The 25,610-nt window shown below is 45.0% G+C and overlaps 6 protein-coding genes across 8 annotated transcripts; 4 read left to right on the plus strand and 2 right to left on the minus strand.

Annotated features, from left to right (window-relative positions):
* Positions 1-1,261: 1,261 nt before the first annotated feature.
* On the plus strand, positions 1,262-5,759 carry LOC102700608 (probable glucuronoxylan glucuronosyltransferase F8H). Of its 2 annotated transcripts, none has more exons than XM_006651023.3 (14): positions 1,262-1,627; positions 1,715-1,808; positions 2,240-2,426; positions 2,555-2,810; positions 2,950-3,162; positions 3,236-3,322; positions 3,458-3,592; positions 3,665-3,778; positions 3,877-4,124; positions 4,192-4,272; positions 4,348-4,579; positions 4,697-4,795; positions 4,871-5,059; positions 5,319-5,759. In XM_006651023.3, the coding sequence occupies exons 1-14, from the start codon at positions 1,310-1,312 to the stop codon at positions 5,412-5,414; spliced, it is 2,349 nt and encodes a 782-aa protein (XP_006651086.2). In that variant the 5' UTR covers positions 1,262-1,309; the 3' UTR covers positions 5,415-5,759. The 2 variants fall into 2 exon arrangements, with proteins under 2 accessions (XP_006651086.2, XP_015690231.1); XM_015834745.1 differs by having other exon boundaries at positions 1,536-1,627; positions 2,226-2,426.
* Positions 5,760-7,339: 1,580 nt separating this feature from the next.
* On the plus strand, positions 7,340-8,275 carry LOC121053860 (dehydration-responsive element-binding protein 2E). Its single transcript, XM_040522077.1, has one exon. The coding sequence runs from the start codon at positions 7,340-7,342 to the stop codon at positions 8,273-8,275; it is 936 nt and encodes a 311-aa protein (XP_040378011.1).
* A 433-nt stretch (positions 8,276-8,708) lies between these two features.
* Positions 8,709-11,711, minus strand: LOC102704958 (adenylosuccinate synthetase, chloroplastic). Its single transcript, XM_006649423.3, has 4 exons — positions 11,398-11,711; positions 9,730-10,422; positions 9,342-9,653; positions 8,709-9,088 (listed from the first exon to the last, which is right to left on the minus strand). The coding sequence occupies exons 1-4, from the start codon at positions 11,668-11,670 to the stop codon at positions 8,918-8,920; spliced, it is 1,449 nt and encodes a 482-aa protein (XP_006649486.2). The 5' UTR covers positions 11,671-11,711; the 3' UTR covers positions 8,709-8,917.
* A 74-nt stretch (positions 11,712-11,785) lies between these two features.
* On the plus strand, positions 11,786-15,398 carry LOC102704682 (tRNA-specific 2-thiouridylase MnmA). Its single transcript, XM_006649422.3, has 10 exons — positions 11,786-12,246; positions 12,329-12,403; positions 12,563-12,616; positions 12,695-12,773; positions 12,884-13,011; positions 13,146-13,229; positions 13,308-13,391; positions 13,479-13,630; positions 13,819-13,969; positions 14,631-15,398. The coding sequence occupies exons 1-10, from the start codon at positions 11,902-11,904 to the stop codon at positions 14,946-14,948; spliced, it is 1,470 nt and encodes a 489-aa protein (XP_006649485.1). The 5' UTR covers positions 11,786-11,901; the 3' UTR covers positions 14,949-15,398.
* A 3,541-nt stretch (positions 15,399-18,939) lies between these two features.
* Positions 18,940-24,966, minus strand: LOC102701157 (probable methyltransferase At1g29790). 2 transcript variants are annotated; one of them, XM_040521532.1, is made up of 2 exons: positions 23,460-24,966; positions 18,940-19,704 (listed from the first exon to the last, which is right to left on the minus strand). In XM_040521532.1, exon 1 carries the CDS (start codon positions 24,900-24,902, stop codon positions 23,712-23,714), a length of 1,191 nt encoding a protein of 396 aa, XP_040377466.1. In that variant the 5' UTR covers positions 24,903-24,966; the 3' UTR covers positions 18,940-19,704; positions 23,460-23,711. The 2 variants fall into 2 exon arrangements, with proteins under 2 accessions (XP_040377466.1, XP_040377464.1); XM_040521530.1 differs by lacking the exon at positions 18,940-19,704 and adding an exon at positions 19,829-20,182.
* LOC107303729 (glutathione S-transferase T3-like) lies at positions 20,165-21,430 on the plus strand. Its single transcript, XM_015834244.2, has 2 exons — positions 20,165-20,301; positions 20,388-21,430. Exons 1-2 carry the CDS (start codon positions 20,197-20,199, stop codon positions 20,796-20,798), a joined length of 516 nt encoding a protein of 171 aa, XP_015689730.1. The 5' UTR covers positions 20,165-20,196; the 3' UTR covers positions 20,799-21,430.
* Positions 24,967-25,610: the final 644 nt, after the last annotated feature.

The raw sequence follows: 25,610 nt of genomic DNA on the forward strand, positions 1-25,610 counted from the left end.
ACGATAGTTACACCAGTATGGGTTGTAATGCCGAGGAGTTCTTTCAATCACACGAAACTCTTCTGAAAAGAGAGTTTAGACTATGCCAGCAAGGCAATGTTTTTTAAGTTCCTCTTGTCGTAAATCAAATATTTTCTCACAAATTCATTTGTCATCCCAAAGTCAAACATGTACTTCTGCAGTATGCCAACCAAAATGGATTTGCTATCACACTTCCCAATCTCCCATGTGGCCCAGTGAAAAAACTACCCCCATTTCCTGCCCAGCATCACTCCAATCTTTTTTTTTTGTCAAACAAGAAGAAGAAAGGTCTTGTTGTTTGTCATGACCACTCCCCTTCAGTCTTATCATTCTTGTTATTTTGAACAAACATATGATTTGCTCTAGTCTAACCAAAAGTATTTCGAAATACCGATATCTCATGGTATCAAATTGTTTGTGATTGTTAGATCGAACAATACCCATCTAGCTCAGCTAGATCTATTAGTAAAAAATAATTTAGTACCGTGAGATACTGGTACCTCGAGATACTTTTTGTTGGACCGAGATAAATCTATATTATCAAACTTTTAGAAATTTGATAAAAGAAGAATATGGCATGGTGCATTAACGGGTATTGGGCTATCAAATACCCGGAACATCCGGTCAACTCCGAACATTCCCATGTTACAAGTCTCGGGCTCTTGTCGGATCCGAAATCCCCAAGTGACCACTTCACCTGGATCCGCTCCGACCGCGCTCGCGTCTCGTTCGTCTCTCGCTCGCTCGCTCGCGCGACGCAAGAACTCGACAGTTTCCGCCTCCCTCCCTCCCCATTTTCCTTCTCCTCGGCCAAAATTTCTCTTGTTGCGTAGCGCAATTCCTCCCCTGCGCTGGCGGCGGCGACGGCAGCGGTACGGCACGGTAGGGAGGCGAGGCGCGGCGGCGGGCCGAGGGCCGACGGGTGATTTGGGGTCCAGCGCGGCACGGCGTGCGCGGCGGAGGGGGGACGCGACGCCGCGGCGCGCCGAGGCGGGAAGTCGAAGCGCGGCGTCGCCGAGGCAGGTTGGGGTTTCGTCTCGATTTTGCTGCTCTCTGTTGCGAACGAGTAGTAGTTTTTTTTTTCGCTTATCTGATGTAGGTGTCAACTTTGTGCGTGGTTTTTTAGGCGTAGCTCGGCTTGCCGAGGCGGAGGCGAGGCTCCGGGAATTTGGTGGCTCCGCGACTGCTTGGAGTGAAGCTCATGCGTTTCTGATCGACCTCGCGTCGAGCTCGTGGTGTTTCCCGGTTGATATGACAAGGACTGGGGCTTTCAGATGATAGTTTGACCATGCGCACGATCCGTTCGACGAAATGTCCATGGGCATTCCTGGGCGTGGCTGGCGCTCTGGTGATGCTCGTCACTGCGGTCCATGTATTCATGGTGCCAATCCTCCCTTCCTCATTGGATTACTTTGGTGCTGGACATGGTGTTCGCCGGCCAAGGAATGTGTTGCCAGGCGCTGGAGTGGTTGACTCACGTCTCAGGGGGCAGTTCCCTTCTGATTCGTATGGTGCGGTGACATACCGTGGCGCGCCATGGAAAGCTGAGATTGGCAGATGGCTTTCTGGGTGTGGTGCCGGCTTATCGGTTGTTAATATTACTGAAGTATGCCCTTATCTTTGTCGCTGACCATTGCACATTGCGCATTGGCTGAGCTTCATTTAGATTAATCTTGCTGTTCTTCTGGAACAGTTTATAGGCGCAAAGCGGTGTGATCAAGACTGCAATGGACAAGGTGTCTGCAACTATGAGCTGGGAGAATGCAGATGCTTTCATGGATATGCTGGTCAGTCCTAAGTTCTCAGCTCAATTAATGTAGTGTTCTTGCTTATACTTGATTAATCAATTGCGATTTCACAAGGTATTTAAATCACTAAAAGATTTAATGGTTACAATATAAACTTGCAGTCTTAACAAGGTTGGGTTTTAATCGTTTAACATTTTATTAAGTTGCCCTTTTTGTTAGATCATTGCCTTGCCTATCTACTTTTGTGAATTGCTATCAGTTATAGCATAAGAGTTTCATTTGTACCAGTTTCTGTTTCTTTTTTTTTCCTGAAAAAAAAAAGAATCATATGGATTGCTTGCTATGCACGGTGGAGGCATCTGTACCATTACCTTGCTCATTTTTTTGTTGTTGTTTCCCAAGCTTCTTGTTGTAACATTTTAAATCATATCAGTGTGTTGCTAATCTCTACAAAAGGTTATCATATACAGGAAAACGATGTGAGGAGCTTCAGAAGTTGGAATGCAACCTCCCAAGTTCCCAAGAATGGCCTGTCGGACGGTGGATAGTTTCCATATGTCCAGCCCAGTGTGACACAACAAGGGCAATGTGCTTTTGTGGATCAGGAACAAAATACCCAGATCGCCCTGTTGCTGAAGCTTGTGGCTTTAAAACAATGTAAGGGGATCATTGGTGCTTTTGTGGTTCAATCATTTCTCTTTGCTTTAAAACAACACAAGAATATTATTTGCACTTCAGCAATCAGTGATTCAGTATCATTGAACTTCTCTAGTTCATCCTTTTAGTTTACCTGCAAAACCGGATGGCCCGAAGCTTACTGACTGGAAAACACCTGATCCGGATATATTCACAACAAACAAGAGTAAGCTAGGATGGTGCAATGTGGATCCTGAGGATGCTTATTCTTCCAAGGTGAAGTTTAAAGACGAATGCGATTGCAAATATGACGGACTCTGGGGGCAATTTTGTGAGACACGTGTTGAATGCAGCTGTATTAACCAGTGCTCAGGGCATGGACATTGCCGTGGTGGTTTCTGTCAGGTATCTTTCAAACAAGTTGATCAGATAAAAGTCATGATGTGTTGACTGACTGCTTTTGTGTTTGCTACCTTCTTAAACTGCTGATTTGTGTTTGCCACCTTCTTAAGCTATAATCTAATTGAATAAAAAAAAATTTCAGTGTGACAGTGGATATTTCGGGATTGATTGCAGCATCCCATCAACATATTCACTTGCATATGGCTTACCCTCATGGCTCCAACTACCAATGAGTTTACCAGACTTGAAAAACGTAGGCTCTAGCTCCATTGATGCTAAAGTTGTTGCCAAGAAAAAAAGACCACTTATTTATGTCTATGATTTGCCAGCTGAATTTGACAGTCATCTTCTTGAAGTAAGTACATTTACTAAGTTTTACTCCTTAAATTCTCCAAGGTTTACTGCTGATTTGAAATCAAATGATGCAGGGAAGGCATTTCAAGTTTCAGTGTGTGAACAGGATATATGATGACAAGAACAGAACCATATGGACCAAGCAACTGTATGGTGCTCAGGTTTGCTAAGCTAATTACTATCAGAGTGGCAGTTATGATTAATTTGTTGTTCCATGTTAATAGTAAACATAAATCATGCTTAATAGGGCACAGGCTGATTTGTCCAATGTATAACTGAATTATTTTTCCATGTAGATAGCACTCTATGAGAGCATCCTTGCTAGCCCCCACCGCACATTGAATGCTGATGAAGCTGATTATTTCTATGTGCCAGTTCTTGACTCGTGTCTAATAACTAGATCTGATGATGCCCCGCATCTGCAGATGCCGGTAGCAGTTATATCCATTTGTTGTGCTCAAATTGTTTTTGTTCTCCTCCAGTAATTTACGTGTTAATTTTAGAGGGACCTGCGCCTCAGGAGCTACCATACTCTGGAGTACTACAGAATGGCTTATGATCACATAGCTCAGCACTATCCTTACTGGAACCGCACTTCTGGAAGAGATCATATCTGGGTGGGTATTGTGTTTGTATGTAACTAATATCATACCGATTCTTTAATCATTATTGCATACTCATTAATCGATTTTTTTTCCAACATATGAAAGAGCAGTTTTTCTCGTGGGATGAAGGTGCCTGCTATGCTCCTAAAGAAATCTGGAACAGCATGATGCTCGTCCACTGGGGAAACACTAACGCAAAACATAAGAATTCAACAACTGCTTATTGGGCAGACAACTGGAACTATATTCCTGTTGATAGAAGAGGCAACCATCCCTGTTTTGATCCAAGAAAGGATCTTGTGCTTCCAGCATGGAAGGAACCTAACCCAGCAGCTATCTGGTTAAAACTATGGGCAAGGTATGTGAGTACTTTTGAGTATATTTGTACCAATCTTATTTAGAGCGTCAAAATATGATTTTTGCAGGCCAAGGAAAAACCGTACAACACTATTCTATTTCAATGGTAATCTGGGACCAGCCTATAAGGATGGCCGCCCTGAAGACACGTATGCATCTCTTCATTTGTTTGTAAAAAAATATGATCAAATTGTATCTTAATCTTCTTTTACGGCACAATACAGCTATAGCATGGGTATTCGGCAAAAGCTGGCAGCTGAATTTGGTTCCACACCAGATAAGCAGGGGAAGCTTGGAAGGCAGCACACCGCCAATGTTACAGTTACCTATCTGCGATCTGATAAGTATTATGAGGAACTAGCAAGTTCTATTTTCTGTGGTGTCTTGCCTGGGGATGGCTGGAGTGGGCGCATGGAGGATGGCATGCTTCAAGGATGCATTCCTGTAGTAATTCAGGTATCACAATATCATTTTCTCCATTCTTTTATCACAGATCAAGGGAGGTTATAATGTGTCATTCTCAGAATCATGTGACCTACTAATAATTATCTTCTATCTTGGCTTAAATTGTAGGATGGAATTTTTCTTCCCTACGAGAATGTGCTTAATTACAACAGCTTTGCAGTCCGTATACAAGAAGATGACATCCCAAACCTCATTAGAATACTTCGAGTATGTGTTTGCATTAATTTTCCTTCATGTTCAGTCATAACATTGGACACATTCTTACTGTTTCCATCTTGCCAGGGGATAAACGAAACACAAATAGAGTTCATGTTGAGAAATGTGCGCCAGATGTGGCAGAGGTTCTTTTACCGCGACTCAATATTGCTGGAGGCTCAGAGGCAGAAAAGACTGTTCTCTGAAGAGGCACCGTGGTCTGTTGAGGTCTCAAAACTAGACGACGTTGATGATGTCTTTGCTACTTTCATACAGGTAATTACTGTAAAAGCTTGCAACATTGATACGTGTTTAGGAACTTAACAGGCATAGGTGTTTAGGAACTTAACAGGCATAGGCTGTGGTAGAGTTGAAACCTTATTTACACTTGCAATAGCAAAGAATTAACAGAATGATACTATACTAGTTTACTGCAAAGAGTAAATACTTGCTCATGTCTCTTGCGTTCTACCTTCACCTTAGAATTGTGGTTCTGTTGACATTTCATATTTGCTGAGTAAGGATGTTTTCGCAGGTATTGCATTACAAATTATATAATGACCCTTGGCGGCAAGGTGTCTTACAAAGAAAGGAAACCGGGTTGCCAGACATCTGCTCGAAAGGTTCCTGAAACATCCAGCAGACACTGCAATTGTAAAGATATGCATATATGTAGTCCTAGAGTCCTAGAAAGTGACCAACAGGTTCTGTTAAATTCTGGAAGATACAAACATTACCTCTGGTAGTTCATTTTTATCATACTTTTGTCAGATTGACCCAGGCCATTTTCTGAAAGGATAATAGCAGTACTGGCTTGCTTTGTTGATTCGAAATTGATGTATAGGGCACATTCTGTTTTCGTTTTAAGTTGCTAATCCAATATACAGTTTTTCGTCTTTACCGAGGAAAACCAACAGCTGCAAAATGCTTTGTATTCTGCATTGGTTGATTCAATAGTGTACTGAAAAAAGGATAATATGACATCCAAATAGCTTATACGATTTGATACATGTTTATGCATTTAGCAGTGTTAGCTGAAAAGTGAATTCAGCAGCGTTGGAGTGCCTTACTAGATGATCAGAGAAGCATTTTTTTTTCTCATAGAATTTCTGCATTGGTATCCAGAATTGCAGTTGGTCAGAGAGTGAGACAAGCAGGAGACCGATAAGCTGAGATTGCAGGAGGCAGGAGGGCTAGAGAGCCGAGAATCATGCGTGCATGGAAACATGGACACATGCAGCCTGTCCGACGTGGACGAGAAGCATGTGAAAGAGACGCTCTCGTGAGAGCCAAAAATGCTGTGAGGTGGATCTTTATACCTCGCATTCATACCATGATAATATGGTAGAGACTCTGAACAAACAATGGAGCATCAGCATGCACGCCATGCTGTCCGTACGTACGTTCTCGATCGGTGAGTGTACGTATGTCGACGGTGCCCAGAATGATATTTCCTCCTACAAATGCAAACTGTTTTCAAGTAGGCAAGCAATCTATCAGCAGCACAATTAACTTCTCGATTAAACCGTTAAGCCACATCAGTGCAACACACAATTCATTGTCCCTTTTTACAAGGATGACTGGATTAGTCGCTCCAAAGATTAACACTCGTATTGTAAATATTGTAGTCCGTTAATTATTCATTGGTCAGCTTATGTTTACCTGGTCGTCCAAGTCTCTTAATTAGGCCATACTCATTTAACCTAAGATTTTGAGATTGTTTGAATTATGGTTTTGTGATAGATATTGAAAAGTATAAAGAAATCCATGAATTATCTGTAGTAGTATAGAGTTGAATGAAGAAAAAAAATTATTTTTGCATTGAGCATATAATTATAATTAGAGGATAAAAAATGCACTAATTGGAAAAGAATGGTTCTGGCCTTATTGTTTTGATGAAAATAAGTATAAGTGAAACAACTTATTAACAGTTTAAAAAATAATTTACGTGTAAAACTCTCATATACGTGTTCTTAATGATATAAAACCAAATGTTGTAAAATAAACTATAATAAAAATAACCAAAATCAACTATACATTTAAGTTTTAAAATTTAAATTTTGAGTTATAAACATAAACGAAAAAAAGACTATGCTTTAACCTAAACCAGAAAAACCGTTTTGCAAGAATGGACTGCAGAGTGCACGTCCTAGAGATGCCCCCAACGGTCACATGCATGCATACCTCGCAAGGTCTTGAGAAAGCGCGACACCACCGTGCCATGCCATGCATCTGAGCCCTTCCGGCCTCGGCGAGCCGTGACGACATTTAACGCCCCCACGCCGACCTACTTATCCTCTCCGCGCCCCCGCGCCCGTCGTCTCACACTCTCACACACACTCCCCCTCCCTCCCACTTCACTCCACTCCTCGCGCTCCCACTTCAAAAACCCGCGCGCCTCCCCTTCGTTTGATTGCTCGCCTCGCCTCGCCCGCGAGCTCGAACACCGAGCAAACACACACCCACACACCCACCCGCGCGCGCGGTGCGTGCGTTTCCCTGTGATCTCGCCCGCGCGGCGCTGGCGCGGGGAGCAGGTGATCGATCGGGCACGGCATGGAGAGCTACGGGAGGAAGCGGGGGTGGAAGAAGGGGCCGACGAGGGGGAAGGGCGGGCCGCAGAACGCGGCGTGCGAGTACCGCGGCGTGCGGCAGCGGACGTGGGGGAAGTGGGTCGCGGAGATCCGCGAGCCCAACAAGCGGACGCGCCTCTGGCTCGGCTCCTTCGCCACCGCCGAGGAGGCGGCGCTCGCCTACGACGAGGCGGCGCGGAGGCTCTACGGGCCCGAGGCCTTCCTCAACCTGCCGCACCTCCGCGCCGCCTCCGCCGCCGCGGCGCACCAGCGGCTCAGGTGGCTCCCGGCCTCCGCCGCCGCACGGGGGGGCGCCCCGGCCGTCCCGGCCTACGGCCTCCTCAACCTCAACGCGCAGCACAACGTCCACGTCATACACCAGAGGCTGCAGGAGCTGAAGAACTCGTCGCCGACCAAGCCGCCGCGTACCCCCGCGCGCGCCCACCTGCCGCCGCCGCCTCTCCCCACCTCGTCGCCGTGCTCCACCGTCACCATCAGCGCCGGCTCCGCGGCTCTTCCTCCGCCCATGTCGTGCTTCCAGGCGCTGGAGCAGGCGATGGCCACGGCGGCGATGGAGAGCGCGCCGTGCTGCGACAGCGCCGCCGTGGCGGGCTTCTGCGCCGACAAGCCCCAGCTCGACCTCAAGGAGTTCTTGCAGCAGATAGGCGTGCTCAAGGCCGACGACGACGGCGCGGCAGGCAAGAACGGCGGCGCCCACGGGGACGACGGCGAGCTGGCGGACGCGTTTGGGTTCGGCGGCAACGGCGAGTTCGACTGGGACGCGCTGGCCGCCGACATGAGCGACATCGCAGGTGGCCACGGCGGCGCGCTGGGCGCCAATGGCGGCTTCCAGATGGACGATCTGCATGAGGTCGAACAATTTGGCGGGTGCATGCCCATCCCCATATGGGACATTTGAATTTGAAATCGAAATCTTAGTACTCCATGCACAAGCTTTCAGCATATTTCTTGCGTATCTGCATGCAGATGGGGCATTTCAGTGATGCAAAAGCTTTAACTTCCAAGTCCATGTAATCTGATCATATGATGGATAATGAGTTTTTTTTGTTTAAAAAATGATGGGTAATGAGTCTGCATGCATTTCATGAACCTGAAACAAAGTTCTTGGCCTTGGAAAATTAAGTGGAGTTGCTTGTCTCCAACACAATCTGTGGCTTTCCAAGACCATATCACGATCATGAAATGCAAGTCAAAATAATTCTTCTCCAGAGCGGATCAACACAAATTGCTGATGTTTGTCAGGCTTCCAAGCAGGAAAGTTTTCAGTATTATCAGTGCAGAATATAGGGGTCTCTAGCACGAAACGATTGTAGTCGAAAGATAAATGCTAGTATAAAGCAACCCAAAATTATTGCATATTATGCTGATATCTTGGAAGATTTCTCAGAATTATTGCAGGCATTGCATCACATTACCAGTCAGTAGCTTTTCCAATGTATTACAGCTACCGACGAAATAACAGCAATGCTGATGAGCGTTGCTCAAGGACAAGTTAGGGCAGAACTTTTTTGGTTCAAATGATGACCAAATGGAGTTGCTTTTACTTGTATATCAGAGCATCCCTCCCAGGTCCAACACCAATGTAGTGAACTGGAACGCCAACGAGCTCTTCTATCCTCTCCACGTAGCGTTGGGCAGCTAGGGGAAGTTCACTGTAACTCCGAACAGATGAAATGTCACTTTGCCACCCAGGCAACACCTCGTAGTTGACCTGAAACAAAAGATTCTGCGTATGAGAGATGAAGGATATAAAGCTATAAACCTTGCATAAGCCCTACTATAGAACTGCAAATACCACAAGTGTTAAAGAGACAAAGGAACTGAAGCCAAGGCATTCATGGCAGCTATCATATTGCATCTTACAACAGGACAACACCCAAAAAGGTTCAGCAAAAAAATGTTATATTATCCAAAGACCTTGCCATTCAAAAAACACAATACAATGGCATGCCAAAAGAAATTACCTGTACTTGCTCGAGGGTATCAAGATCCCCTGGGAAGGATTGCAGCTTCTGCCCATCAGGTTTGTTATAAGAAACACCCAACTTAATTTCTGGTAATCCAGACAGAACATCAAGTTTGGTTAGATTAAGAGATGAAAACCCATTGATATCACAGCAGTACTTTAGTGCAACAATGTCAAGCCAGCCACAACGCCTTGGGCGGCCAGTTGTTGTCCCAAATTCCATTCCTGCCTTCCTAAGCAGACCGCCTTCCTCTCCAAACAGTTCAGTTGGAAAAGGCCCAGAGCCAACCCTTGTTGTATAAGCTTTTACCTGCATGTGAAATATTGGAATCACTAAGCACCATATGATAGAAAGAAGAGGTCTCAGTTATAATAGGTTAACTTACCACTCCGATCAGGTCACCTATGCACCTGGGGGCAATCCCAAGGCCAGTGCATATTCCACCAGCTGAAGGGCTGGAAGAAGTCACAAATGGGTAAGTTCCAAAATCGATATCCAACATAGTTGCTTGACCACCTTCAACCAGAATTTTCTTCTTCTGTTGGATAGCTTCATTCAACACATGAACTGTATCAGCAATGAAAGGCTCCAAGCGCTCTGCAAATTTTTTGTACCTCTCAACCTCTTCCTTGAGCATGCTTTTGCTGTACTCGAAGCCTTCAAACCTTGAAGCAGCATCTTTGAATAAGACATCAAGCTTATCCCCAAAAGTGTCCATGTGCCTTAGATCACAGACTCGCAACCCGTTTCGAGTGACCTTGCTGGAATAACATGGTCCAATGCCTCTCTTAGTCGTCCCTATGAAGGAATTAGCAAGCTCAGCTTCCCTAAGACCATCTACAGCCTGATGCAGGTCAAAGAGTAGATGTGCCCGGTCAGAGACCAATATTCTTCCATCGCAGTTGACTCCATTGGATCCAAGCCCATCAATTTCATTAAAAAACCCTGGAACGTGGATCACCGCTCCATTGCCAACAACACATAATGTTCCTTCATGGAGAATACCAGATGGAACAAGATGGAGAGCAAATTTCTTTCCTTCAGAATTGTAAATGGTGTGTCCAGCATTTGCTCCACCCTGATATTAAACAAAGTAGAAACTAAGGTAAGGCTATACTTAAGACCAGAGGACACTGTTACAGATTATATGGCCTTCCAGGGCAACCATAAGCCATTATGGTAGCTTTTGGTTATCGATAAACTGACAGCAATTAGAGCCTACAAGTAATAGACCACTATTATTTTGAGATGTTTGGCTGTGTGCATTTGTTGTGCTGAGGCTAAAGATTACAATATCATCTTTGTCAACTATCTAGAAGAAATAGACCGCTACCCCATATACTGAAAAACAATAAGTAAATCCAGCAAGTATCACCACACATACACTTCATATGCAACGAAACAAGTACATGCTTTTCTGCTACATTCAGAAGCTACAACAAGAAAGAATGCGAACATGAGCTCCAGCTGTAGATTAGCAGACATCACCAGACAATGAAATAATCATTTCGTTCAGAACTACTACTAGGAAAGCTAAATTATCACCAATAGTTAATCCTGCCGGATCCAAAGGACACATGTTTTAAGTAATAACAATTAGTTTTTGCTGTCATAATCAAGCATCCAGGCCTTTTTGCTACCACCACCAGAAAGCTCCAGCTGCCTTCTAGGACATGTAAGAACTCATCATCTACAAGCCTACAACCCACTAAAACAACGGATTTCTAGATATTGCAAATTTGTTCTTCTGTACACACTTCAGAAGTTCAGAGACAAACCCACAGGTTCTCTGCGGTGATCCCTAAACCATAGAAACCACAAAAAGTTAGGCCTGAACAAGCTGAATTTCTACGAACAGATATGATTCTACCATCCGAATTTCTACATGCAGATGAGTCTACCATCGAGATCAAACATCAATCCACCAACACAACCTCGATTCCAAAAATCACTTCCGAGCAACATGCAAGATAAACTTTAAACAAGCAACCAGGCACGGATTAGAGCAACAGCCATCCACAGAAAGGGGGGAACCATATTCGTATCTCGTAACCTGGCACCGCGCGACGATGTCGAACCGGGGGGCGAGCACGTCGACGAGCTTCCCCTTTCCCTCGTCACCCCACTGCGACCCCAGCACGCCGGACACCTGACTCAGCGCCGCGACCCTGTCCGCCGCCGGGTCCGCCTCCACAGTCGCCGCGGACACCGCGGCAGCGCCAGGAAGCCGTCTCCTCGGCAGGCGCACCGTCGCAGCGGCCGGGGAAAAGGATTTCCCCGACCCGCCGGCGGCGGCGGCGGCGTGGTGGACAGTGGAGAGCGACATGACGGCTCGAGGGTTTTAGGTGCTCAGAGACAGTGGGGGCGCTGCTGTTTTTTTTTTCCTTTTAAAGTAGTTTCCAGAATGCACGTGTTGGTCTCCCTGAAGGCGCCAACGTCTTTTGAAGACGTATTACCCGGGGGCGCCACCGAACTCCGAAGCAACCCAATCCAGTTCCTAGGAGAGGGAGAAGCGCCGCCGCGGGCGCCGCCGTGAGGTTTGCCGGAGCCGCCGCCGATGCTGCTGCGCGTGGTCTCCACCCTCCCCGCTCTCCGCCCGCTCCTCGTGCGGAGCTCGATCTCCCTGAGCCGTAGGTCTCTGCTCCGCTCCCGCCTGCTGCCGCGGCCGTTCCGCGCCATCTCGTCCTCCGCTCCTCCTCCCCTGGCCTCCCCGTCGGGCGCCAGGGACTTGGGGGATGTGGACGTGGGGGAGGACCGCCTCCTTCGGTGCGTGGAGGCTGGGAGAGCGCCGCTGCGGGTGGCCGTGCTGGTGAGCGGCGGGGTCGACAGCAGCGTCGCGCTCCGCCTCCTCCACGCCGCCGGCCACCGCTGCACCGCCTTCTATCTGAAAATCTGGTTCCAGGTACTTACGCGTCCCTCGTCGTGTTCTCTTCTACCACGCTGATTTGAAGGATCCAATGCATAGCTGAGTGCTTAATCTGTAGGAAGATTTCAGGAACTTTTGGTCCGAATGCCCGTGGGACGATGATTTGAAGTACGTACAAGCCGTGTGTGACAAGGTACAATCGTTCAAGTTTCAGCTGAAGCATGGCATTTCGTTAATAGCTGATGTGCATCATATCTAGACTAGCAACTTCTATAGTTCCTCCACTTATCCGGAGAAAACCTATATTAGTTTTCTGAACATGAACTCAGCGGTCTAATTGTTGGTTTTGTAGATCAATGTACCATTGGAGGTAGTCCATCTATCTGATGAGTATTGGAACCATGTGGTAAACCTTGTTTTGGTATTTTTCTTCACCTTGTACAATGTAGTGGTCATGTTAGTCATTCTGAAGAACGTTATCTAGGTGTCTCACATAATTAACGAGTATCGCAGTGGCCACACTCCAAACCCTGATGTTCTTTGCAACACAAGAATAAAGTTTGGTACGAACATTGTACTGTGTTGGCTTGTACAACTCTAACTATGAAAACCTGATTGTAATGGAAGTGTTTTTTTAACTAACATCCTGTTCTTATTATTTTTTTTGTTGCAGGGGCTTTCTTAGAAGCTATTGAAAATATGGGATTTGATTACATAGCTTCTGGACATTATGCACATGTAGTTCATCCATCACTTGATAATGTTGAAGGGCCATCAGTGCTCCAACTTTCAAAAGACAAGGTATTTTGCACTTCACACTAAAAAATAGTTCCTTGAACAACGTTTTTCTGATGAAGTCACCAACAAAACCAAATAATTCTTTTAACAACATTGTTCATAAGAAATCACCTTATGGACTCTCCTTTTTTTTTCAGGTCAAGGATCAAACTTATTTCCTGTCACATCTATCTCAGACTCAGCTTAGAAGGCTTCTTTTTCCACTGGGATGTATAACAAAGGTTGGATGCATTATCAATTTATTTGATTTTGGTCAGATGCACCAAGTGGTTTAACTAAATTGAGCTAATAATTTGCAGGATGAAGTGCGCAGGCTGGCCGCTCAGATGGACCTACCTAACCAAGATAGAAAGGATTCACAGGGAATATGTTTTCTTGGCAAGGTAATTGCTTTACCATTAATTAGAAATATAGTTGATTCTATTTGCTTGAGTTATCTCATTTTAGCAATGAAAACTCTCTCTTTCTAGGTCAAATTTAGTGAGTTTGTTGAAAGGCATATAGGAGAGATGGAGGGGATATTGTTGGAAGCTGAAACTGGAGACTACCTAGGGATACACCGTGGTTTTTGGTTTTATACAATTGGTCAACGACAAGGATTGCGCCTTCCTGGAGGACCCTGGTAAGGGGTATCTCTTTGGAAATACTAGCCTCTGTCATTAACTAAATTAAATATTTATTTGCCACAATATCCAATGGATACTTATGTTTTCCTCTACATTTGCATTTGGAAGAATTTTTTTCCTCATGTAGCACACAACTATTTATCTCAAGTTCATGAAATAAATTGCATATACTATTTTTTTGCAGGTATGTGGTTGAGAAAGATGTTAAAAATAATGTGGTTTTCGTCTCAAGAAATTACTATTCACTGGATAAGAGAAGGCGCACATTTCGTGTTGGATCGCTAAACTGGTTTAGCAATTCTGGACCCATAAACAATGAGCAACTTAAATGCAAGGTACCAGACAGTTACGGTCTGTCCTCTGTGGTAGTGTAGCACTTGGTTATAGTAACCTTTTAGCCTTTTCTTTCCCGTTATTGTTTGAACTTTTCCTTTCAAAAGAAAAAAATCCTTTGTTTGAACCTGCTTTCTCAACACCAGCAATTTGAAAGATGGGGATGTGATTAAGCTATCAAACATATTACATCCTTTTTGTTAAAAAAATAATGCCTTTTCTTGTATTTATTATCAGGCTTCAGATAGATGCACTGGTGTCAGGAATTCCTTGTAGTTACAAGCGGTTCTGATGTCATTTTTATTGAATATGGCTAAATTGTTTCCTAGCTGGATTGGTAATAATAGTATGTCCATGCTCACATCTCATGAACTAGTCTTGGTGATGGGGCAGATGAGCATCTTGTAAATGCTGAAACTGATTCAACTCTACCCTGACCAGTATTTTTGAAATAGGGAAAATGGGAAACAGCTACAGCTTCAAACCAACGCCAAATATTAGGCACTTGATCAATCTTCTATTATACAATATGTATTTACTCTTTACTTTCCTTGACATCTTTTTTATCAGACATCACTTTGCAATTTGTATTTGTAAGATCAGTCATATGCAGCAATATCAATTACCTGCGGAACATACTAATCTGAATTATTGCAATATCAGGTACGTCATAGTCCTGAGTTCCATCATTGCACCGTGACCCAAGAGCAAACATCAGAAAACAGAGTTATTTTGGTGGTGCATCTTTCTGAAGATGATCAGGGTTTAGCAGCTGGTCAGTTTGCAGCCTTCTACCGTGACAATTTATGCCTCGGATCAGGCATAATTCTTGATTCATGGGACGAAATGAATTTTCCAGTCTGTGCAAGGGCTTTAGAAATTGCTAAAATGGAAGATAAGTCCCGACTGGGGAAGCCAGTAAAGATTATGAACTTGGAACATATCGGGCAATCACAGCAGGAGCCAGTCGAGGTTGCATGATGCTCATCCGTGATACTGCAAAGTTACCACTTACACGTCGACCCTGCAAAATGCAGGAGTCGTGTTTCAGAAACTAGCATTACACTGTCCCAAGAACTCCCCAGATAGTTCTTCAATGGATGCATGCGTTAGCGAGCTCACGTTCTAGACGAGAGTTCTCTGGATGAAAAAGATAGATGAACATCATTGTCATTGAAAGGGATTTTCAGTCGTATGCTACCGATCTGTCAGGAGATCATACGAAGGATCAAGGGTCTCCTTCCATTGATGTGCCGAACCGTCTAGATCCTATCATCAGTTAGAGGCTTAGAGCATTATCCCATTGATCCTACTAGGAGTCGAGAAATATACACCTAATTAGAGTTGTAAATGTCAAACGGTAATGTGGGCGAACGATTTCAATGCTAGAGGGGGCGATTGTTTGGCCTTTGACATTGGGCGAACAATTATGGCATATTTGTAAATAAAAAATAATTTATAAATAAAATTTTTATATATGTATTATTAGTGATATAAAAGCTAAGACTGAAAAAACCACGGTGAAGAAAAATCTTAAAATTAAATTTAAATTTTGGCTTATAAGTATGAGTGAAAGCGAAAAGATGGTGGGGGTGAGTGTTTCTACACGCTGATCATATGTTGATGACTTTTTCATATTTGTTTTATGCTAAATTAGGATGTTTTAGACCCTGTTTGGATAAAAAAAAAAGTCCCTAAGACTTTTAGGAAGAAGTCTCTCTTATCCCAGCAGGAAGGACTTTTCTAAGACTTTTTTGTGTATTCTCTTAAAATTTTGTAGTCCCTCGATAGAGACTTTAGGAAAAAGTTCAAGGATTACTAAAAGTCACTTAATCCAAACAGACTCTTAGTTTATCACTTACAGCTTACTTATAATAAACATATGCAAAACAACATATTAGCAGTTAGAAAAGTATATATGGTAAAACTTGCATATTTGTTGGACCATCTGTTTTCACCAGCCATCGACAGGATATCTGTCGCTACCAAAAAAAGGGAGTACTAACCGCTGGTTAGAAGAGAATTAGTTGAGGTGGCCTCAATTATTCTCCCTCAAGTGTTAATTAAGCGCACTAAGAGCTTAATTTACATTTCGTGCGGAAAGGGCAATTTGATGTTCTGGATTGTTCCGGTGGAGTGATCAAGCAGCATCTGATTTAGCCTCATCACCTGAATTCCAGTACAAGTCAACCGTGCCATTGTGCCAATGAGGCCAATAGGCCATGCTGCTGAAAAATGAAAACGCCGCAGAAATAATAATATAGCAACATCCAGTACACGCCGGCAGCTAGCGGCTGCTGAGGGTAGGGATGGCAATGGGTAAATACTTATCGGGTATTGCTATTCCATACCTACTAGTAAAATTTTGTACTATTAAAATACCTATACCCGTCACGGGTAAAAAAATTTCCTCATACCCATACCCGCTTGGGTAAATCTTACTCATCGGGTACCCCATATACCCGCAAAAGTTCAAAACAATCTAAATATCACATTTTCCATATAGTATATGCATAGACGCTAGATACTTAGGGCATCACATATTCATATAGTGTGGTGGAAAATATATGGATGGTTTAAATACCTATGATTTTGATTAATTAGACTAGGCTAATATAATATTGGGCCATGACATGCATGTGAACTTAACCGATATTTATTACCCATGGGTAAACGGGTATGGGATCATAAGAACGTTTTCATACCCGCGTATCCATCGGGTGAAATTATTTACCCAATTACTTAACTATATATAATATATTTAGCTCATACACATACCTTAATGGAGTAAATACCCATCGGGTCTCGGGTCCCCTTTGTCATCTCTAGCTGAGAGAGATCGAGTAACATAATGATTAGTTGACGAGTCCATTCGGAAGCTTACGGATCTCACTTTCAAGATCTCATCCTTGTTGATGCCCAACTAGCTTGGTTATTTTACACGTAAAACACCAAGCAATTCGGAGGCTCCTGCCTCGTGGTTATCCGGATGCAGTAAAAAAAACTCATGCAGTCTATTCATCGTTTGGGCTTTTGTCACTGATGGCGCCAAAGAAACCAATGGGACCTCTTCTCTCAATCGACCGTCAGACGCTGCCGCTGCCGAGACGTGCGCAGCGGCCAGCGATGCCAAATGGGCTACAGAAAATTGATGCTGTTGCGGTGTTGCCTATTGAATCGATCACCCGCGCGTGTCGGCGAAAAAGTCTCCATCGCGTTTGCGTTCGCCAACCCGACCCTCTGGTGCCGTGGCCAATCCGTCAGGAGGGCTGTTTGGTTCTTTGCTTTTTCGTGTGTTTCCTAGGAGTTGTTCGATTTGGGGGGAAAATTTGCAGGAGCTGTTGATATTTCTTCTCAAGAGTGCGAGCAAGTGGATTTGGAGCAAATCACGAATCAAAGAGTCAAAGGGTTCTTGCTATTCATCTCAGTTCTCAGCTAGTACAAACATGTGATCAAGAACACAAACTTTCCCAATTATACACAACACATCAAATTCGTGGAGACTATCGCACATACACATCCACAACGAACACACTTAACTTCCTCACAAAATCTCGATCCCCTTTGGACAGATTACTAGGGTTGATTATTGCCCCTCTCTACATGCTACATCCAATCCCCAACCGAAAAAAAAGGAAAAGAAACTAGACAAAAAGCTACGAAGGGGGGCAGTAAGATGAAGAACTTGAGAGTCGCCAAGCTGAGGGGTGTGTGGATCCAGAGGAGGAGGAAGAGAGGAGTCACCGTGGTTGGTTTGGTTGAGTTGACCGGCCTAGCCGCGGAGGGCGCGGGCGAGGCCGGAGAGGATGCGGGAGAGGCCGAGGCGGAAGCGGAAGATGGCGCCCTGGGAGTAGGGCGCGCAGTCGCGGCAGGCGGCCTCGATAGCCTCGACGAAGAGGCTGAGGCTCCGCACCGGCGGCACGTAGAGCGTCAGCGGCGCGGCCGAGAAGGCCAGCGCCATCAGCAGCTGCAGCATCGCCACCTCGCCTCGTAGCAGGCCGCAGAGCAGCTTCCCCCCAAGACCCAGATCCAGGCGGCCGGAGACGACAGGGGGGAGATACGGCGGCCTAGCTAGCCAGCCAGGTGGAGGAGACGAGTGGACGCCACGGCGTGCTGCGCCTGCGCCTGTGCCTGCGCTGCTGCCGCGCGCTGGCCGTGGTGGTGGACGCGGAGGGGAGGACGACTGGTGGTGCGGTGCGCGCGTGGATTTCCCTTCTTTTTTACTACTACCTCGCGCGGTGCGGTGTGTGTGTGTGGCTAAACCGTGGTGGGTTTTGGTTTGGTTGGTTTCACGAGACGCGAGTCGGTGGCCGGGCGAGGTGTGAGCGGCGCGGCGTGTCGCGTATGGTTTCCGGTGAGCCGCCTGCCGCTGCTGCGGTGTGGCGTTTATAGCGTCGCGGGTGTTGCAGGTGGAATCGTGGAGATAAGACCCGGGACAGGATAGGGAGGCCGGGGCGTTTTCTGGAGGGTGCGACGGCCTGCGATCGCGATCAGGGTAGTACGTATACGTGATACTGCTACGAGCCACGGTTTCATTTACCGTTTGATAGTTGACGCTGCACACCAGCGATACCATAATTATTAACGATAATCATGTAAACACCACACAAACTTAAAATAACTTTGCTGCGGTTTTAGGGATCAAACCATGTGTTAGGTAACGATTATCTTTAAATTTTTAAATCTTAAATTTAAAGTTGATTTTAGATTTTTTTCATCTAAGTTTATTTTCAGTTTTGGCTTGGCACTGTATAAAAGTTTTATTATAAATTATAACAGTATATTTATTTAATTAAATTGTGACTTATCGTTATCATAAACTGGACGGTATGATCGATTATCGTTATCACAATGATAATCACGATATCGCAGACCTGCTACTATCTCGGTGGTGGACGTGCGACAAAGCGGGCTCGGCACGGCGGGGGATTGCGAATCCGGTGTTCCCCCAGGGGCGCGACCGCGTCCGGGTTCTAAGGCCAGTGTTAATGGGATATCATAGAAGTGTCATGCACAAAATTAGAGTGATACGTCAGAAAAAAAAAGAATATTTGCATGATTTGAAGAGGAGAGAGAAGAAGAACGTTTCATCCCCACGAAACGTTTGCGCACTATAATCAAGAGCTTGGAAACATCGTGAAACTTGTGTTGAGTTGAGGAAAGTTTCATCGGGTGATCCCGTGCGGCCGCCCGCCTCATTCCAGAGCGCGCGCTCCACCGCAATCTTCCCACCACCTCCCAATTTCTTCCCGCCCATGCTCACCTCCTCCCAATCTATCTCGCCCTCCGCCACAGATCTAGCTCCATGGATCGAGTGCCCCCTGAGAGCTCTAGGCGGAGCACTTCCGGAAAAGGAGGGAAAGGACGTGTGGGAAGATGCCTGGGGATGAAGACGACAACCCTGTGTGCATCGGCGCCCTTGCCACCTCCTCCTTCATCTCATGCGTCGTCGCTCCCAGTAGCGCCGCCCGTGATATCCGCCGCTGCCACATCCCCAACAATATCGTCGACGCTGCCTACTTCGCCCCCTGTGCCGGGACCGCTTCCACCGGCGACGACGTTCGTAGCCATTGCTGCGACTCCGGCGACACCCGCTTCCACTGCCATGACTACGCCGACGTCTGTTGTGAGTGCTTCCCCATCTCTGCCGCCATAGCCACCGCATCAAGCCCCCACCTCATGGTAAGCACTTGATTTTGATATGTGCAGGTTGTTGATTTCTTCTCTGAATGCCGATCTGTGCTTTTGCAAGTAGTTAATTTTGGTATGTGTTTGCATGGACGATCTGAATGCAAGTGCTTAATGTACAGTTACTTAGTTAGTTTTGATGCTTGCTTCAATCAATCAAGTCAGTTCTCGTAATCAAACTTGAGTGTACCATTTAGCTGGCACTGTTGCTATAAGGTCCAATACATCAGAATGGTAAGATAGCTCATTCAGCATGTGCAAGTAGTTGAATGAAAGTAGCATGGAGAAAATTTCAGGGTAGAAAATTTCAGTGTATAAAAATTCTGGATATCAAATTTCACCTCTACTAGCTGATTTTGGTATAAATTTCAGGGTCCATCCACATGGTGGTTTTTTAAATTTCCTTCAACGACCACACTATCCCCAGCCACAACAGCATGGAGAAAATTTTCATTTGGTTGGTCAGATTATGAACTTCAACCCAATTTCTCCACCACCACCACCAAGTGCCTATGGAACGCCCCAAGCTGTGAATCAAGGTATGTCAACAAATGATCCGGTGAACATTGACAATGATGAAGACGACAATGTGGCAGAAAGGCAAGTAAAGAAAAAATATTGGAGTCATGAAGAGGAGGAGAGACTGGTAATCACTGATGACTCATCTGATTTTGCATTTTGCAATTTACACAATAATTGATGCTAACATATTTTTTATTTTGTATATTGCAGGCCAGTTCTTGGTTGAATGCTTCCAAAGATCCAATTAAGGGAAATGATAGGAAAGGTGATACATTTTGGAAGGAGGTTACCGAAGAATTTAACAAGTTAGGGAATGGGAAATATACAAGGAAAACAAACCAGTTGAAGGTTCACTGGACACGCCTAAAGTCATCTACCAATGATTTCAATGGCTTCTGGAGTACTGTGACTAAAATACATACAAGTGGATACTCAAATAACATGCTAGAGGATGAGGCTCAGAAGATGCATGAGCAAAAGTTTGGAAAGCCTTTCTCGTTGGTGCATTGGTGGAGGATACTAAAAGACGAGCCGAAATGGTGTGCGCAGTTTCAGGAGACAGATAACAACAAGAGCGAGTTACTTGATGATACAGATGAGCCGAAAAAGTGCCGACGATGATTCTTGAGGCCGTGGCATCACATGATCTTTGGATTTGGCATGCGTTCTTCGGAGCAGCTGGTTCTAACAATGATATTAATGTTTTGAACCAATCTACTATATTTATCAATGAGCTAAAAGGACAAGCTCCTAGAGTCCAGTATATAGTCAATGGGAATCAACACAATATAGGGTACTATCTTGCTGATGGAATATACCCTGAATGGGCTGTATTCGTGAAGTCAATACATATGCCCATCACTGAGAAGGACAAGTTGTATGCAGAACATCAAGAAGGGGCAAGAAAGGATATTGAAAGAGCCTTTGGGGTATTGCGTCGTCGATTTTTCATTTTAAAACGACCAGCTCGTCTATTTGTCCGAGATCAACTTCAAGATGTTGTTCTAGCTTGCATCATACTTCACAATAAGATAGTTGAAGATGAGAAGGAAGATGACATTGAAGAAAATCTAGATCTGAATGTGGCTCCTAGTTCAGCAACGGTTCAAGAACCGGAAATCTCTCCTGATCAGAATGTTCCGTTTGAGAGAGTTCTAGAAAAAGATAGTGATATTCGAGATCGATCGGCTGATTTCCGACTTAAGAAGGATTTAGTGGAACATATTTGGAATAAGTTTGGTCGCACTTGAGATAAATCTAGAGTATGTGTTCATGAGTAATGTAATCAATTAATATATTATATCAATATATTATACTATTTGATCATGTTTATTGGCATGCGGCCATACATGCATGAATGAATTCCAGCCCTAGTATGCAGCCATAAAGTAATTAAATTGATCCAAACACAACAGCAGCTACAAAGTTAATCTAGCATATTTGATATCAACAAAACACAAGAATTAAATGCTATAATAAGCCTATGAAACAGTGTAATGAAACTATCCCATTGAGAATGGTTGTTTCATGTTTCAGCTTCCCATACTAGTACTCTTGTAAACAGTGACATGAAACTAAGCTTTGAGATTGGCCTAAGTAGAAAAAATGCTGCAGATTACAGCCTAAGCACGCGAAAGAACGATCAACAGAGAACGGTATTTTCGTAAAAAGAAAACAGAGAACGGTATTTCGTCGGATCTGTCATCTATCTCTATGGGTGTCTTGGCTTAAATAAAGAGCGGTTGGTTTGTTTGTTTTTTCTCCCTGGTGTGCGAGAGGCTCGTGAGAGCAGAAGAGTGGAAAGTCACGCCCATGGCCTAATCAATCATGGCTCCGTGTTTTTATAGATTTTTTAAGGGAAGACGAAAGGTTATATGATTTTTGATAGTTATTTAATAATGGAAGAGATAAAATTAGCTAATATAAAATTAAAAATTTATTTTAGAAAGATAAGATGATAAATTTTAATATAGATTTATTTTTGTAAAATACATTATTCAAAAACATCCGAAAAACCGAGAAAATTCTGCGAAAACTTTGGGTAAAAATGAGTTCACTTTTTTTTTCCTTCAGAACTAATCATATGGTCCATGAACCGGGCCGGACCTAGACCTCCTTTTTGTGGTTCCTATGAAGAGTTGAAGACATGTAGCGACGAGGGATTGGTTTCACTCTCTTTCCAAAAAGCGTTCCGCTTTGGCGCAATGTCAGGTGCTTCTCAGTCCCAAAACAAACCAATCTTTTATTTTTTTCCTATATTGTTTATGATTAATATTTTTGTTTTATTAGATGATAAATTATGAATAATACTTTACGTGTGACTAATTTTTCTTTCAATTTCTTAAAAAAAATTTAAATAAGACGGATAGTCAAACGTTGGACACGGAAACCGAAAGTTTGGTTTATTTTAGGACGGAGGGAGTAGCGATGATGCATGGACAGCATGGTGAAAGCAGACACAATGAATAATAGATCAGCAGAAACTGTTGTTTTATTGTGATTCAGTGATGTTAGAACCGAGGTTTAAGGGCATTCCTACCCCACAACACTGGGTAACACTAGATATAATTTTTATAAACTCCCCATCATTAAGAAACTAGTACTAGACACTACTCTTCCAATACAAACATAAATATTCCATACTTCAATTTAATGCTACTTATCATGGTTTCATTCTTTTTTCTTATTTATTCACTTGCCACGTCATTTTTTATCCTAGGTGACAACTTATTTAATGCTATGGATACCATCCTAGTCATTGGGTTGGGAATGCCCTAAGTTAGCGTGTTGTCGCTGTTGGGCAGTAGCAGTAAAATCATGATAATAGCCTTAAATTTAAATAAATTTTAAACTTAATTTAAAAATCTAATTAAATATGATGTGGTTTTGTACTATTCAACTGTAGTTGTCGCACAGTAACCACATGTACCGTTAGGATGGTAATGGTACTCTACAGTAACATAAACCCTAGTACTTGGTAGTTCAATCAGGGATGGTACCAGGTCGGTAGCAATGGTTTGAGTCATAGACCTAGTTCTATAATCCTCTGAAATTATGTAAAACCAATGAAGATTCATCCCAAGGAAGATAGCAAAATGTTCCATCATTTGTCTGGAGTAATCAAAAACCAAAGCCAAAAATTTTCACATGAGGTGTTGGACTCCCATATAGGAAGGATCGCGGTGACAAAGTGCACACATTTACAAATGCAGTTGATAACTATTTGACTTATGCACTTACACTACCTATTAATTTTGAGGATTTTCAACCAGGAATGCATACCGTGAAATAGTAGTAGCTGCTGAAAATAGCTCCTCGCCTATTGACCTCTGAAGATCTCTGAAGCATCCCTGGATGCTGCTTGGTACTTGGAAAATGGCCTGGATGCACTCAGACAAGGGAGTAGTTTTCTTTTTTTTTGGAAAGACATATAAGGGAGTAATAATAGTAGAAGTATAGAACACAATGAGCAGCAAGTGAAGCAAAGCGTGCATTCCATTCGAACATCAACCAATCGATCGATTCAGGATACAATCAGGGCTTCTGCAGCAGCGCGGTGAGGTACACCTCATCATGCTTGCCTCCGGCTGCTGCCGCCGCCGGTGTACTCTTGTCGCCGACGGCCCACTTGACGGTCTTGTAGCCAAGGCGCCGCAGCATGGGTGCGTACACGGCGGCGAGGTCGGCCCGCCGGCACCAGAAGTGATCCACCCAGAGAAGCCCACGGGGGCGCAGCACCCGGTCCGCGTCATACCACAGGAACTCCAGTGCCGCCTCCGGGATCCACCGGTTCACGGCATGCCCCGTCCGCACCAAGTCCATCGTCGCGTCCCCCACCGGGAACCGCTGCTGCAGTGGCGCGTGCACCGGCACCACCCCGCGCGCCGCCGCTGCCTCCGAGTAGGGCGCCCCGAGGTCCATGGTTGTCGTCAGCACCGTCGCGTTCGCTGCCCGCTTCAGCCGGGCCGCCAGAGTCCCCGTCCCGCCGCCAACGTCCAGACCGAGCCGGATCGGCCCCGCGCGGCTCAGCGACGCCAGCCGCAGAAGCTGCGCCACCGTCAGGTCGAGGGGCCCCTCCGCCCGCAGGAACCGCGCGGCCTCCCTGTGCGCCATGTCGAAACCCAGAGACGGCGGCATGCAGGAGAAGGAACTGCATTTGGCCCCCGGCGGCCAGCGGACGGCTGAGTCCGGGAGCGGGGAGAAGGGGTCGATGGGCAGCTGCTCAGAAGAAGCAGGCGGCGTGAGGGAGAAGCACCTGCGCCTGGGAAGCGGATGGCAGCCGCGGAGGAGGAGGGGCTCGGCGAGGGAGAGCGTGTCGTCAGGGCAGGGGGCAAACGGCGTGTAGGACATGAATGAGTGGAGGAGGTCGGGGTGGGCGGAGCAGGCGGAGGCAAGGGGGCCGAGGCGGGAGTAGAGGAGGAGCTCGGGGGGCGGCGGGGGAGGCGGGGGCGTGGAGGAGCGGAGGTGGTTGAGATGGGAGACGGTGGCGCGGATGGCGGTGAGCTGACGGAGGAGCTGGTCGTCCTGCTGCTGCGGCAGGAGGAGCGGCGGAGCGGTCGACGCACGGGTGGAGAGGTGGTAGAGGGAGAGCAGGTTGGTGGCCACCATGGAGAGCAGGAAGGCCACATTGAGGCTGAGGCCGCACGGGCTGCCGTTGTTGGAGCTGGAGGCCACGCCCGTCGTCTTCCTCATCGCCGGCCCCCGATCGAGATGCGAACCCACCATGAGGGAGGGAAGAGGCGGCGAGCTGCCGAGTGAAGGGAGGACGAGGGGGGATTGGGACCGGGGATGGTCGGATGGAGACGAAAAGAGAAGAAGAGAGGACTGACAGGTGGGTCCGTGAGGAATGTGTAAGGGTTTTTTTTTTTTGCCAAGGTCGAAAATATTATTTTGGAAAAAATAAGGATTGAACTAAAAGTCTAAAATATCCATTGCTAATGTATAGGTGCTTGATGAGATTAAGGATGGTAGTATGGGTGACATGTGGATCTTGAGGCTAGCGAGGTTAGAAGTAGACTGCGTTCGGTATGGTATTTGTTAACAAACGCGAAAAACATACAAATAAATTATTACATAATTAATTAATTATTATAAAATAATTAGAAAATTAGATTAATAGATTAATTTGAATTTTCAAAGTAACTTTTTATAGAAAACTTTCGTAAAAAATATATCATTTTGTAGTTTAGAAAGCGAACGAGCGGAAAACAAGAGAAATTAATAATTTAAACTTGTTAGTATTAATATAAATTTAAATAATGCTACAAAAGAAAGTTGGATCGGAGGGAGTTAACTGCACTTAAGTTGACATATAGTAGGCGTTGCCAGTAAGAATTAATTTCATGGATCTATGGATAATGGATGTCGATCCAGATTGTGTAAGGCAGTTATAGGGTCTGTTTGGAGAACTTTAGAATTGAACTTTAGATTCTA

This window comes from Oryza brachyantha, chromosome 3 (assembly GCF_000231095.2).
Source record: "Oryza brachyantha chromosome 3, ObraRS2, whole genome shotgun sequence".
In the NCBI taxonomy this organism is placed as follows: Eukaryota; Viridiplantae; Streptophyta; class Magnoliopsida; order Poales; family Poaceae; genus Oryza; species Oryza brachyantha.